This window comes from Pteropus medius, unplaced genomic scaffold (genome assembly GCF_902729225.1).
Source record: "Pteropus medius unplaced genomic scaffold, Ma_sr-lr_union100, whole genome shotgun sequence".
In the NCBI taxonomy this organism is placed as follows: domain Eukaryota; kingdom Metazoa; phylum Chordata; class Mammalia; order Chiroptera; family Pteropodidae; genus Pteropus; species Pteropus medius.
The window spans coordinates 6,161,118-6,176,194 of NW_024349505.1; the positions used below are offsets into that span (position 1 = coordinate 6,161,118).

The window sequence follows — 15,077 nt, forward strand, 5'->3', positions numbered from 1 at the left end:
CCCATGATAAACTAATTACAGGAAAAGCATAATCACTGTTTTTGTACCTACCTGAGCCAAAGCAGTTCTATAAATTCCTAGAGCCATTTCAGGGTGATTATAGTACATGTGTGGATCAGGAATCAAGAACTGATCCAGAGGTTTCATTTTGGTATGGGACATACGTCTCAGAGCAAGTGTTACTTCTCTGTGCCTCTTTTGACCATGATCTTTTAGCATAGTCACAGATGTGATAATAGAAGACAATGAATCGAAATAAATAGATGCTTTCACATCCATAGTATAAAGACTCTAAATCCCATCATTGTGGTAGGCTGTAGGCTAGGAGGGTCCCAGGAGAAGTGTATTTAAGATTAAAAAAAACAAAGCCAACTAATTTCACTCTGGGCCTTATGAATTAACAATGTATTCTTTGAACAATGACAAAAAGTCACCTCTTCTTCAAGCATATAAGTTAATCACAATTAAGCCATTAGTTATGAAAAACATAGATTTTATTTTTTAAGAAGTCTGTGAATAAACTCTAAGATTAGAGAAAATTTTGTTTGCAAAACTGAGCTATTTTGCCTTCTTAAGCAAACAAGAAAGTACAGATAAGTAATATAGTCAAAAGTATGATTAGTCAATGCCTTCTGTAGAGAAGTTTAATAAATACTAAGGAAAGTATAAAAGAACCAAACAATATAAATTCTGCCCTCAGGGATGGAAGGGATTTCCATGCACTGGTTGAGCGTTGAGGCCTGAAAATAAGAGAGTAATCACATCTCAGTTCCTGATCAGAAATAAGGTGGCTCCTTTGGCTTCATACTTAAGTGGAAGGCTTACATAAAATCATGGATGTAACTCATTACCAATTAAGAAAGGAGCCATGGGCTCTGTGACTTTCAGATAACTAGGCAGCCTTGTTCAGCAGTCTACTGGGGTAGATGGGGTCCTATTCTACCATCACTGTCTATCAGCTGTACCTTTCATTTGGTATCACTAAATTGGGCCGGGTCAAACAGAAAGCAACCTCTCACTTTCTGCCAAAACCCTTGTATCATATATTGATACTCTGAAACCCAGGCATCTCCTAGACAGAGATCAAAAATAAATAAAGCTCTCCTAACTCTTGAGATCCTGTTTGTCACAATGATTCAGTGCATATATCATCTATAACCTTTCTGAGATGATCCGATTTTGTTCTAACCTAAAAATCTCCACACATATTTGATGAAATAACATTCCTTAGTCTAGGGTAATTGGGTCACAAGGGCTGGTTCAAAAGAGACAAACCTTGGTGGACATTTTAAAAATATAACTGAAGAGAAGAGCCACTGGTTTGGTTCTCCTTTTCTAATGTGATATAGTTCTGGTGCTGAGAAGAGAAAACTCTTTGGGAATAGTCACAGAGGAACCAGTCAATAGAAAACCACTGCTGGAGAGACTGAGAGAATAGATGATAAATAAATGTATGCTGAATGAATAAATATACTATGGATGCAAAGAAAATACATACAGGTAAAAAAAAATTCATGCCTTTTTTTCATTGTTCGAAACTTTTATTTTTTTGATATTTGTAGTTATGCTTTTGTCACTATCTACTGTTGATTTTTAAAAAAGCCTGAGCCACTTTGTGGTTCTAGCCCTAATATAATAAACATCTCCTCACTCTTAGAATTCCTTCTCCCTTGTCACTTTGCCTTTGTATGGTTTATGTAAAATGAGGACCCTGGAAAACCAACACTTCCTGTGAACTTGAAGACTTTATGAGCAGTGCCCAAATCAGGAGGATTAGGGAGCTGTACAGCAGATGTATTATGATCTCTAGGACCAAGGTACAGTTGCGTGCATGTTTAAAAGGTCATGCTGACTCACCAGTAGAATAAGGATTATGTTGGTGGACCAGGGTGAGGTAGGACTATCCACAGGATTGTGAGAATTGTGGTAGGGGAGGCAGTATATAACATTCATGGACTAAACACAAACTAAACAGGAAAGTTAGCTACTTTCCTGAAAATGGTTTAGGTTCTACAAGACAAAGATCTAGTTTATTGATGGTTTTTAACTTATGAATATTCAAGTCACTATAATACGTTAGTTCTTACAGTTTAAAATGAAAGCAAATGGCTATTGTAACACAGAGAAGACAGCTGACTGCACCAGTATGTTGAAGACTTTTAAATTCTGAGTTATCTTACTTTACAAAAATATGTCAGTATACTAAATACTCAACAAAGATCCAGGATGGGGAATATTTAAAAATACATTTTTCTTGGATCAGCACCAAAAATATCAGTTTTCTCTACAACCCGTGATAAGTTTTTAAGTATAGTTAAAATTATTTCTGATAAAAAAATCACACACTCTGCAGAAATCATTAAAGATATATACAAACAACTTTCAAATAGATTTTGACATCAAGGTCAGGCAATTCACTTGGAAGGATATCATGAGTACCACTGAATTTCTGTTGTAAGACTTTAGACATCAATTTTATATTACGAGGATTTTTCACATCTCACACAAAGGAGGCACTGGTACTTAGAAACTTAAAAAAATGATTAGAACCTTTAAGACCGAGGTGAAGAATTTGTGCAGCCTTCCACAATTTCAAAGAGGTAGTGATAGATACTTGACCTCCTGGCGATGTCAAGTGCAGTTTCTTCCAAGTTGTTTTTCAGATCTGGTTTGATGTAGCGGTTCATCAGGAGGAGCTCTAGGGTATCTCTGCTGTCTCTGTTCCCAGCAGCAAGATGTAAGGGGGTCAAGAGGCCTTTTGTTTGGGCATTGATATCTGCGTCATGTTGAAGTAAGAAAGAAGCTACTCTAGTATGATTCCACTTACAAGCACTGTGTAGGGGTGTCCAACCATCCACGGTCACTGCATGAACATCTGCTCCTTGTGCAATCAGCTCACGGACAACATCTAAGTGTCCACTGTAGGCTGCTCGATGAAGAGGGGTATATTCATCTTCATCTCTAGTGTTCACATGAGTGGCCTTTTCAGAAAGTAGTCTCCGCACTGTAGTCAGCTGAGCAGAGAAAAAGAGAGCTTTCAAAAATCCAACAAAAAAATAAATACGTAAAAAATAAATGAATAAAAATCCAACTCAAACTCAACAGTAAACCAAGAAAATTAAATGGTCTAGTGGTGTTAGATTTAATTAAGTTAAATAAAAAATTACTTCTTAGCAGATGACTTTAAAATGAAAATTTCATTTTTGAGGGGAGTGGGCAAATGATTTTAAGAATGAATGAGTAAGCGTTAACCGTAACTATTGATTCTAAGAATGTGGTTCCTTGAATGTCAACCATATGTCTACTCGTGGTCCAATTAAGGCTTACTGGACAAAAGCTTTAGTCCTAGATGACTAATACAAGCTATAATTGTATTTAACATTTTATATGTCATCTGTGAAGAAAATATAGTAACAGATTGATTTTCCTGTAACAGGAATGTATCATACCAACGCACGTCTAAAACTTATAAACTCCTTTACTGGAATACTATGGGAATCTACAGATTAAAGTGCTGAAGTTCTTCTAACTAAAGCAACCTCAGACACGTTTTCAGGAAGAGATTTTCAGTTTGGTCTACGGACCTCTGGCGGGATATAATGTGCTCTTGCGTAAAAAAGTTATCCAAAAATGCAAGACCTTTTTAGTTATTAGTATACTAACAGAGACTAATGGAGGAACTTAGTAAAATGAGGTAGAAGTGGCTGAGTGGGAATAATAGACTTCATGTTAAGTAGGGTCATCCCACTTGGATGATCCTGGGCAAATTAATATTCCTGAATCTCAACTTCCCAATCTGTAAAAGGAAAGAATATTACCTGTCTTATAGAGATATAAGAAGATTAAATTGAATGTAATAAGTACATGGTATAGTTGTTATTCAATAAATGTTAGTTCCCATCACTTTCCTAAATAATACTTGTTTCTAGGATGATCCTAATGATGTAATATAAATGATTTAAAAATACAGATGACTGCTTGTTATATTTATAGTTAATTATCCCTAAAGCCCCTCTCCCCACCCAAATACCTAAAAGACTCTTTTTGTAGCTTATCATGTGCTTTCATGTACATTGATTCATTTGATCCTCAAAACCCTATATCAAAGAGGCAGGTATTATGGTGGCCACTTTTACTGATAGAAAAATAGAGGTTGAGAAATAGTACGATTTGTCCAAAGTTACAGACCAAATAGAGGTTCAGGGACAGGTCTTCTGGCTCTGAATTTAATACTTTTTCTACTATGTTATGGTTTCTTCTTTAACTGTTTTGTTTTTTTTTTACCCGATTATTTTCCGCAGCCCAAAGCAGCAATTTGCTTGGATCTTTTTCCATTTTTTTTTCTTGCAACTGATACCACTCTTCAGGTTTTTCATCTTGTTCTTCATCTTCATCAGAATTCCCTACCCAGAGACTTTCAGTACCAGTGGGAATAAGGTGTCCATGTGTTTCCAACAATTCGAGTTGGTTAAAGTGTTCAGAAAAGTCCAAGGAATTCTCTGGGTCTGGTTGTCCATCATCATTTACTTTCTCTTTTTCCATTTTTTAATTACTATTCTAAATACAAAGCATTTCTAATGCCAGAGTATAAATAATTTTTTAGAGATGAATTATGTCTGCTTTATTTATTCATCAAGGTCTGAAAATACAAACAAAAAATTATTAGCAAAACAGTAATTGAGGATTTATCAACAGCACAGATAAGTCTTGCAAATACACACAAATAAATCCTGTCTAAACTCTTTGGTGTTGACTGATATCCTTTACATTTACTAAATATTGGAGCTGATTGATTTCAGTTATCTGTATTTTTAATGGCCTAATCTTTCTTATTACTTGTTTTTTCTTCTACTTAGTGGCTGTAACTGTACAGGTATACCCCATTTTATTGCACTTCACTTTATTGTACTTCATAGACATTGTGTTTTGCAAATTGAAGGCATGATCCTCCACCAGCAAAAAGATCATGATTCACTTTATATGGTGGTCTGGAACCAAACTCCAAGGTATACTTTTATTTATTTTGAATGTAGTTCTTTAGATATTATTGCATTATGCTAAGAGTGATAAATGCTTGAAACTTTTAAATTATAACTAATACAACAGATACAGGAACATTCATAATTTTTATAAAGTAGACAGACACTACAGAGCAGAAACAAAACCTCTTAGTTCCTAAAAAATTACTTGAAAGAATCAGGGATCCTTAGAGTTGGAATAGCCCCCAAAGGACATCTGTCCCAATCTCTCATCAGTGCAGATATCTTTATCGTGACATCTGTAATTATCCTTTTCCTACTTTAATAGTTTCAGTATTGGGAAAATGAACTGCTTTAAAAGTAGTCCTCTTCTTTGATAGACAACTATAGTTCTTAACTTCTTGTTTTGAAACTGAATTTTGGCTGTTATTTGCTCCTTCATTCAATAAGCATGAATAGAATACCTGGTACGTGCCAGTCTCTGGGTACTGGGATTCAATAATGAACAAGATCCATGTCTTAACCTCAAGAAGCTTACTGTCTAGTTGGGGTGATTGACAAAGACAGTGGAATAAGTGTTATGATAGGACCATGTGCAGATACAATGTGTCTGCTAGAGAGTCATAATTAACCCAGTCCTAAGGGATTAAAGAAGGCTTCCCAAAGGAAGTTATGCTTATTCTGCTAGGCTGCCATATTTATAAATAAACATCAGCTTAAAGAGTTACATAGCATATTAAACTTTAATCAGTCAAAAAGAATAAGAATTATTGGAGTGATATATATTGGAGTGATCACTTTAAGATATATATATATATATCTAATCACTGTTGTACACTTGAAATATAATTTTGTATGTCAACTGTAATCGAAAAATACACTTTAAAAAATACCATTCAGCCTCCCAACTATATTTGTTGCTTATCAGTCTTTCAAGGTTCTTCTCAGATGTTGTCTTTCATTAAGTCTTTCTTGATCCGTCAAATTAGATTTTTCTAGTTTTTACTTTTTTGTGTTACATGTTATCTTATTTCACCACTAATATTGTTCTTGTTTTAGCCTCTTAAAAGATTGTAAGTTTAAGAATAGGGACTATGTTTAAGTTATATTTATGTCTCACTTACATACAGCAGGCATTAAGAAATATTGTAGAATTAAATTTAATTCAAGGCCCATCAATTGATTTTGACTGGAATGGATTCTGCCCTGATAAGTTAGTCATACCCCTAAGATATTTCTATCTACTTAATTTGACAAGTTTAAGAGTATACAATCTTTATGCAGAATTAGATCTTGTTACTAATGCCAATGGCATTAAACTCGAGTTTAAATCTACCACTCGTGACTAGTACCTTCTCTGGGCTTGTTACTTCACTGTAAAATGTATGGATTTTACTAAAAAATTTCCAAAGCCTGTCCAGCTTTTCAGTCTATGACAGAAGCTACCAAAATTGTTTTATGTTTTAATAGTTCTCACTTTCTTCTTTATTCTCAAACTATTCCCTGAACCTTGCAACACAAAAGTGATCATACATTATTTCATGAAACAATAAATGCTGGTAAATAACATAAAGTTCACTTGTTAATTACACCAAATTACAGCAAACATATTACATTTTCCTTTCCTTTTTATAAAGCCTCTTTTTATAAATTTTGAATGTACTGCTCCAGATACGATAAATTACATATAAAATTTTCTTAGTGGATTTTATTTAAAAAGTTAAACCCAGGTGCATCTCCCTGATTCTGGATTTAAAAAGTCAGTCAGGATTCTTACTTGACTATCTTCCACCGGGAAGAAATTAGGTACGTTTCTTTACTTCAAGGACACATTTCCATTTTGAGAGAGATCTAAATTTGTCTACTCCTCACAAACCTCTCAGTGACGGGTGAGACCATAAACCCCATTTTACAGATGAAGGCGCTGAAGTTCGGATAGATTAAAACAGCTTGCTCTAGATCGAGGAACTCCAGTGGAACTGAAATTCCAGATTTTCTAAAATCAAGTCTCACATTATTTTTTACTGCACTATATGTTACTGTTGCCAGCACGAAGCAATACAGATGTGCTGAACTCGGGATCCAGGGCTAAGGGGGAAGGCTTGAAAAACTGATGATCCGAATGCTCTACTTCTGGGGAGTGGGAGTAAGGAAGAAGGCCACCAGTCCCGGCCCTCCGGCACCGGCGGGTCACTTCACAGGCCTGGGAGTCGCTCCTGCGGCCTTACAAGCGGCTCCAGCCCTACCTAGGACCACGACGCTGCCGGCGTAGACAGGCGACCCGACGCCAAGGGCCCAAGAGTCCTTACGTGGCTTAAGGCGTCCAGGAAGCGTGGTCCTAGGCAAAGAAGAGTTACCCACCTTATAGAGGGGACAATCGCCACCGCAAACCTCGCTTCCGGGGTTCGTCCCCTCGGCTGCTCAGGATTGGTTCCTGTACGGGGGCGGGGCCTCGCTGCTACTTTCCACGCTCCCTCAAGGCGTTCGGCAGCCAATGAGAGCCGGAGAGGACATGAAGAGTCTACGTAATCAATGAGGTATCGCGAGAGAAAGAGCTGCTTCCCTCCCGCCCTAATTCAGGTTTATGGCTAAGCGGGTTCGCAGAGGCGATCTCACGCCGTGCTGCTGTTCAGGAATCTCGGTCCTTCTTCCCGGATAAAAGACAGCCTCCAGTTCCGATGCAGGGGCTTTGGTGAGTGTCGGGTAATTTAGGAATCGTACCCACCTCCTATATGTGCAGGATCCTATGCGGAAGTCCAGAATGGATTGACCCTCTGAGAAGAATGGGCCGAGTGGGATGCGGAGGAGTCCTGCAGGATCCTGCGTTGTGGCTTTAAGGAGTCCGGGGATGGGAGCATGCTGAGGCTTGGAATTCCCACGGAACTGGGAATCTGTACGTTGGAGGGGTTATTTCGCGATAGTAGCCGCTCCTCCCCAAGTATGCTGGCCATTTTCTTTTGTTCTGCGGGCTGCTGACGGTGTTTCTCCGCAGACCACGTGTTTCTGTTTATTTACACTAGCTTTGGACGTGGGGGCCCTTTTCTTTCCAAAAACAAGCCTTTTTTTTTTTTTAAAGAAAATTTTGTGTTTGAGTAGAAAAGTACGAGATCGCCTCCATGCTTCAGAGTAGCTTATTCAAGCACCTTAAACATTTCTGCAGAATTGTTCATGTGCTAAACCACAACTACACTGTTGTGACCCTGTGACCCTTTTTGCTCATTTATTTAACAAACATTAGTTTCCCATAGGGCATGGAAAAGGGAAATAGGAAAATGAGCTTTATCGTAATAGTGATACTGGAATGGCACTGGAGATGTGCTGTTTTCAGTTCTTAGCTCTAAGAGTAAGGGCTTAGATGAAAATGAAACTTCCAAAATTGCCAGCCAGCTTTTTTTAAATGCATGTTTTACAATAATATAATTTCGTTTTTAGAATTTGGAATCGAGTGAGTTTTCTGACATTTGAGCACAGTACCCAGCGGTAGTTCGGGAGAAAACTGGCCCTGGAGGAGCTGCACTGACCACAGAAATGACTTCTACAGATGCCCCGTAAGCACTTGTCTTCTGAAATCTTGTTTGTTGCTTTGAGTTTCTAAAGCTCATCAGCTATGATCACTCTGAAAGAAAACATTTAATAAATTGGCAGTAAATAAAGAGCTTAACTATGAACAGAAGTGATAGTCATCAAAAAGAATATTTAAAAATTCATACTATATGTTTTTTAACTGAAAGATAATATGCATCTATAGATGGGTCTTGTAGTAATTTGGTATATGTTGGCATAGTATATATAAGTTTATGTTCTTAAGATTTTGTCTTAAAATGTTGAAGCTACTAAATATTCTTGAACTTTCATGACAGTCTTACTAGTCAAGGCAAGTCTATTGAAGTTGATTTTTAGAGGAGTTAAGTGCTCTAGTTTTGAATGAATTGGAAATGAATTTGTGTAAAATGAAAAATAAAAGGACTAGAAACAGTTATGTGGAAAAAGCTTTAGACTTGGAGTCTTTCATTCTGGTTTTAATTCCTTGGTTAATACCGTGTGACCTTGGGCAAGTTAGCAATCTTTAAACTTTGCTTCAGTTTCTTCATTTGTATAATTGGAATACAGATGCCTTTCTCAGATTAATTTTGATGTGTAAATAAGAGAATCATGAAAATACTTTGTAGTTGCTATGGAAACATAGGGTAGTCATTTGATCTGAAAGTATTCTACCTGTGTGGATATAGGAATCAGATGTGTGCACATCATTTTTAAAGTTTCTGAAGAGAAATCTTTTCTGAAAGTCTCATATATAAAGATGTGAATTTTGTAGTTACATATGTACACACCTATACATATACATATGCATACATATGCATATACATATATGTGTGTGTGTGTGTATATATATATATATAAACGTTTTATTTTTAAGTTCATTATGGTTTTGTGGAAGTAGCTTGAGTTTTAATCTTGGGTTTTAGTCCTGTTTCTACTTAATCGTGCAACAAATCAGTTAATTTATCTGTCTGGCCTTCTCATTTTTCAGAAATAACAAAACCTACTTCTACATGTAAGTTGAGATGACATCATAGTTACAAAAATATTTTAAAGAACATTAAAAGTTACATTAAGTTTAAGAGTATTAATAACATTACATTGTCACTTTACATGAAAAGTACCTCTGAATACTACCAGATTTAAATGGAACTGTAAATAATTCTGTTTTGTTAGTTGGCCAAATTTAACAAAAAACTAACTTTGTACAAAGAGTAGAGGTAAGCAAGCTTCTTGTAAAGGCTTGAATGTAAGTTGCTAGATGATTAGGATAAACTCTACTTATAAATTTAGAGAAAGCTCTTTTTAAATTAACTGGTTAACTCTATTCCTGGAAGAGTACAAAATAGACAAGTAGCAATTTTAAATATGGGGTCAAATCCTCTTGGGTTGTTGCTGTGACATAGAATAGGAAAACAAATCAAGCTTTCAAGGGTACAAAACTGGTTGTAAAGAGGCTGTAAATTTTTGAAGTAGTCACAGACCTTTTAAAATTTCATGTACATTTGGTCTGTATTGAATTCGTGGTAGGCAAACTATGTGATGTTAAAGATCTGTTGAATACTTCAAATTTACAGTTAAGACTAGAAAAAGTGATTTTACTCCATAACTGCTTTATTTCTTTTATAAATTTAAGTTTCAATTTGCTGGAACATTCTTTTAATTTATTATATTGAACAATTTCTTCTTTTTTAATACAGTGATGATGAAAATACATTTAAAATCTTAGTTGCAACGGACATTCATTTGGGATTTATGGAGAAAGATGCAGTCAGAGGAAATGATACCTTTGTCACATTTGATGAAATTTTAAGACTTGCCCAGGAAAATGAAGTGAGTTTGGTTTACAGTTTTGCAGTTTCTACAGTGCTCCCGTACTTAGCAGTCTCTTTTCCCTTCTTAAAGTTGGTTTGTCTTATAGACTCATGTGCTCACATTGCCTGCTTAAATATCAATGTACTAAAAACCCAAAGCAAGTTTTATGTGCTTTGTGCCCTTAATTCAAGTAGGAGCTACTTTTGCAAAGAGTCTGTAAAATTTTACAAGTATTTATGGGGTGTTTTCTGAGTACAGCATCCTGTGGCAGTTTCTGTTTGAAATGTAAAGATGACTGTGTAGTTTCTACTTTCAAAGAACATAGACCAGTATGCGAGATAAGACAAATGTCCAAAATGCTCCGATGCAAGGTCATTTGTGATAAGAGCCATAAGAAAATTATAAACAGCCTTTCACGGGAGTTTAGAGATAGAAGAAATTATATTTAGATGAGGATAGCAAGATGAGTTTAATGCAGGAGGTGGCATTTAACTTGAGCTTTGAAGGTTGGGTAGGTTTTTGGCAGGTGAAGAGCATAGAGAATGTACATTTCACAGGAAGCAGGAGAAAGGGCTCAGAAGTGAGACAATAGGTACGTGAACATCTTAACACGGGGAACAGCAGCTCTGTTTGGCTCACTGGGAGACCATATGTTAGAAAGTATGCTGAAAGAATAGAAATGTGGCTAGAGCTGCATTAATAAGAGCTTCGAGTGCCAGATTGAAGAGTTTGTATCCAATTCAATAGAAAGTCTTATGCTAACAGTGTATAGCATGAATTGGAGACCAGTGTGAGGCTTTTTGAAAGTGGTGGCATGGGATGGAAAAGAGGAAGTGAATGCAAAAACTATTCCAAAGATATGATTTGCATACTTTGATTGGTTCGTTGTAGAGATGGAAATGAGGGAAAAGGGATGACAATGACTCTGAAATTGGTGGTACCCATAATAGAAATAGGTTTTAAATAAGGAAGCGGTACTTCTTTATGTGGGAAGGTGATGAATTGCGATTTAGACCATTTGATTTGAGATATTCCAGTTGGATATTCAAAGAAGCATTCCAGCAGGCAGTTGAAGTGTTAGTTTATAGCCTGAGAGAGAGCTGGGGAATAAATGTAAATGCTGGTGACTTGCAAATTAATATCTCCAACCTTGACTTTTCCTCAGACTTCTGTTTGGATTAATTGCAAGTCCTTTGGTTCTTTCTCCTGAAAATACGTGGAACCTTCCCACTAATCTTGATTTTCATGCCTATAAACTTATTCCCAAACTTTTAACAAATTTTTCCGGACTGCAGTATTTCCTCATTGGTCTCTCTACTTCCATTCTTTACCCCTACATCTATTCAGCATAGCAGCTAAAGTGAACTTCATTACTTTATCAGATCATGTCACTCTGCTGTTTAAAATCTTCCAAGTGGCCTTCCATTTGAACCTAGAAAAAAATTGAGACTGCAAGACTCAACTTGATCTGGCCCTTGCCAGGAGACTTCATTACCTTACAACTCTCTGCCTAGTTCAGTGAGCTCTGTCCACACTGGTATGTTCTACCGAGACTTGGTTCTCTGCTTATAGCATCTTAATCTTGGCAGAGTTGATGTGTCAGTTCAAGTTTTAACCATTTTGGAGAGATCTTTCCCGATATCTCCAAACACTCTTTTATGACATTACTCTTAATTTTTTTCATAGCGTCATCTGTAATAATTTATTGACTTGTTTACTTATTTATTATCTGTCTTCTCCACTAGAAGGTGAACTCCATGAGAGTGAAAAATCTTTTGTTCGCTCATGCTGTATCCTGCTACCTAGAAGGGATCTAGCAAGTAGTGGGTTACTCTTATATATTTGATAATGAATGAAGGAATGTCTGGTATATCTCCTTTTAAAACGGGTTCCTCATTCCCTGAGGGTAGAGAAACTTGTAGCTGAAGGAGGTCTGTTTCCTGCCAGAGAATCCTGTGTCTTTTTTTTTCTAATTTAGGTGCTAAAATATTTCTTTCCCTTAGCGTAAGCTTCCTGCCACCCCTTGCCCCCCCAACACATACTTCTATTTCCTCTTGTTTCTCTTTCTGCCATCCCTTAATTTTAACTGACCCCTCCCCTCACAGCCCCATGCTGGTGCTTCCAGATACATATTATATTTACTTTTTGCCTTCTTCCTGACTCATAAATCCTCTATTTTGTGGGCCTGTGCCATCTACCAGCCTTATTTCTACTTCCTACTTACTTGAAACCTTTCTTTTAACTTTGCTTTTGAAACAATATCAGTCTTACAAAGATGTTACAAGAATAATACCCCTCACCCAGATTTTCCTGTATTTTACCACATTTGCTTTATCTTCTCTCTTTACACACACACACACACACATATTTTCTGAACCATTTGAGAGTAAATTGCATATATAACAATAGTGCGCTTATCAAAACCAGGAAATTAATATTGATTCAATATAATTATTAATTTTAAGATGTTAACAGTTGTCTCGGTAATGTCTGCTACAGCAGTCTGGGGCAGGTCAGTGGTATCCAAGTTCCAATCCAAGGTTGCATTTAGTTGTCATGTCTCTTCAGTCTCTTGTAATCTGGTACCTTTCCTCAGTCTGCCTTTGTCTTTAATGACTGATGTTGTTGAAGAGTACAGGCCAGTTATTTTGTAGAATATTCCTCAGTTAGGTATTTCTGTCATTTCCTCATGATTAGACTCACTTTTGGCCAGAATACCACAGAAGCAAGTTGTGTCCTTCTCAGTGTTCTCTGGAGTCACAAAGCGGTTTCTAAAAATAATTTTTAAAAAATGTTTTACTTGTGATAAAAATACTCATTACAAAAGTAACCAATTTAACTGTACACTTCAGTAGCATTAAACACATTCACATTGTTGTGTAATCAGTCTTTAGAACTCTTTTCATCTTGCAAAAGTGAAACTATACCATTTAAACAACTACTCTCCTTTCTCCATCCCCTCTAAAATTGTTATTTTATTTTATTTATTTTGTTTCTTCTAAGCCTTTGATTATGATCATTTTTTCCCTTTACTCAAATCACGTTCGTTTTTGAAGACCTAGCTTAAATCCCACATCAGCTTCCCTGACTACAGTAGGGGTAGAAAACTTTTCCCTTCCTATCTAGGTTCTTTTTGGCTGGTCTGAAAATTAAATTGACAGATTAACAGGAAAAAAATTCATACATGTAAGAACTCCATTAAAATACAAGGCTTCCTAGTAGTCAGGTAATTAAAGCTCACCATCCTGAGCTAAGGAGAAGGGGCTAGGTGTATAGGGGCTTCAGAGGGGAGGAAGGTAATTCACAGGAAGATAGGAAGATGAGAAGAGGTGTGTTTGGTAAACAAACGTTTGCCATGCCATGCAGATGAAAAGTTACCTCTGGTGATAGCTCTCTTCCTGATATGAGCTCCCTATCAGGGGAGAGGTAAAAAAGTTTTTCCTGAATCTGCTGGGCTTTAATTGTCTTCAGCTCAAAACCATCCGCAACGCAAAGGCACCTTTTGCGTTGGAGTATTCTGCTCCCCCTCACTACTGTAGCCTACATCAAGTTTCTTAAGGTAGATTGTACACTTCTTGAAAGTGTGAATGTGTTAGGATTTCTCTCCTTTTCTCTAGTGGTTCTTAGAATGCTCCTCTTCAAAATCTCATTTATCCTTAATAATGCAACTCATATTACACGGTATTAGTGCATCCGTCCTGGACTTAATGTCCTCAAATTTTTACTCCTCAGTTAGAATTAATTGTTATGTCACCTCTGCTCCTGGTTTGTTTACATATCCATTCTAGTGGGCATCTGACTTATCTTTAGATGAGTAACAGTTTGTCTCTTCCATTAGATTTTGAACACTTGTATTTTATTGATCATTGTATCCTCAGGGCATAGTACAGGACATTGCACATTGTCAGTATTTAATGAGGGCAAGGGTATCATCTTTTTTTTTTGTAGATTGTTGCTTCCTTAGCTGCCAGTGCCCATAGAAACTCTAAATAATTGTTGAATGAACTGAACGAATAATTTGGATTGAATTGGCTATCTCTTTCATAGGTTCATTGAAGTGCTAAGTTTATGTTTGGTTCGAATAACCAAAAAAGAGATATGGTCACTTTGGGTTGCATGAATCAGAGACTTAGTGTAGTAATTTGAAGGTGGCCTAGGAACTTGAATTGGAGTCAAATTAATCACCAGATTAGAAGGTCCTTTGAATGATTAAAATATAAAATTTTAAACCTCCATATATAATGGTATCGCATATGATTTTTTTCTACCTCTTTCATCTATAGTTTAAGATTTTTTAACTATAAAACATACTAATGTTAACACTATTTTCTGTTGATTTAGGTGGACTTAATTTTGTTCGGTGGTGACCTTTTTCATGAAAATAAACCCTCAAGAAAAACATTACATTCCTGCCTTGAGTTATTAAGAAAATATTGCATGGGTGATCGTCCTGTACAGTTTGAAATTATCAGCGATCAGTCAGTCAACTTTGGTTTTAGTAAGTAAGTATATTTAAGTACTTATGTGTACATTTCCTTATGTATAATATTTTCTGTAAAAGACACATAAATGCATTAACAATTAGCCATTTCACCTTTGTTATAAGCTATTTTCATAATAAATTTAGTTCTTTAAATTTTCTGTCATTATATATTTGCATTTCCAAATAATATTGGGATTTTTTTTTTAAGATTTATGCTTTTGGGACTTGTTTACGATATCCATCAAGAACCCCATGTCATA

General features: G+C 36.2%; 2 protein-coding genes across 7 annotated transcripts in view; one reads left to right on the forward strand and one right to left on the reverse strand.

The window, feature by feature from the left end:
* Positions 1-476: 476 nt before the first annotated feature.
* On the reverse strand, positions 477-7,492 carry ANKRD49 (ankyrin repeat domain 49). 4 transcript variants are annotated; one of them, XM_039882024.1, is made up of 3 exons: positions 7,341-7,492; positions 4,285-4,639; positions 477-3,014 (listed from the first exon to the last, which is right to left on the reverse strand). In XM_039882024.1, the coding sequence occupies exons 2-3, from the start codon at positions 4,540-4,542 to the stop codon at positions 2,553-2,555; spliced, it is 720 nt and encodes a 239-aa protein (XP_039737958.1). In that variant the 5' UTR covers positions 4,543-4,639; positions 7,341-7,492; the 3' UTR covers positions 477-2,552. The 4 variants fall into 4 exon arrangements, with proteins under 4 accessions (XP_039737958.1, XP_039737960.1, XP_039737959.1 ...); XM_039882026.1 differs by having other exon boundaries at positions 7,289-7,373; XM_039882025.1 differs by having other exon boundaries at positions 7,226-7,342.
* A 46-nt stretch (positions 7,493-7,538) lies between these two features.
* MRE11 (MRE11 double strand break repair nuclease) overlaps positions 7,539-15,077 on the forward strand; it is a 57,083-nt gene continuing 49,544 nt past the window's right edge. For 2 of the 3 annotated variants that reach the window (XM_039882021.1, XM_039882023.1), the window contains exons 1-4: positions 7,539-7,671; positions 8,412-8,527; positions 10,220-10,352; positions 14,676-14,836. In XM_039882021.1, the coding sequence (XP_039737955.1) occupies positions 8,508-8,527; positions 10,220-10,352; positions 14,676-14,836 (314 nt within the window). In that variant the 5' untranslated portion in view covers positions 7,539-7,671; positions 8,412-8,507. Of the gene's footprint in view, positions 7,672-7,717; positions 7,877-8,411; positions 8,528-10,219; positions 10,353-14,675; positions 14,837-15,077 lie in introns of those variants that run through there. The other variant, XM_039882022.1, reaches the window with a different exon arrangement.

Coding starts and splice junctions, on each gene's coding strand:
- ANKRD49 (XM_039882024.1), bottom strand. CDS start 4,542: ATGGAAAAAGAGAAAGTAAATGATGATGGACAACCAGACCCAGAGAAT. Junction 3,015..4,284: donor GGGCTGCGGAAAATAATCGG/GTAAAAAAAAAA, acceptor TTCTCTGCTCAG/CTGACTACAGTGCGGAGACT.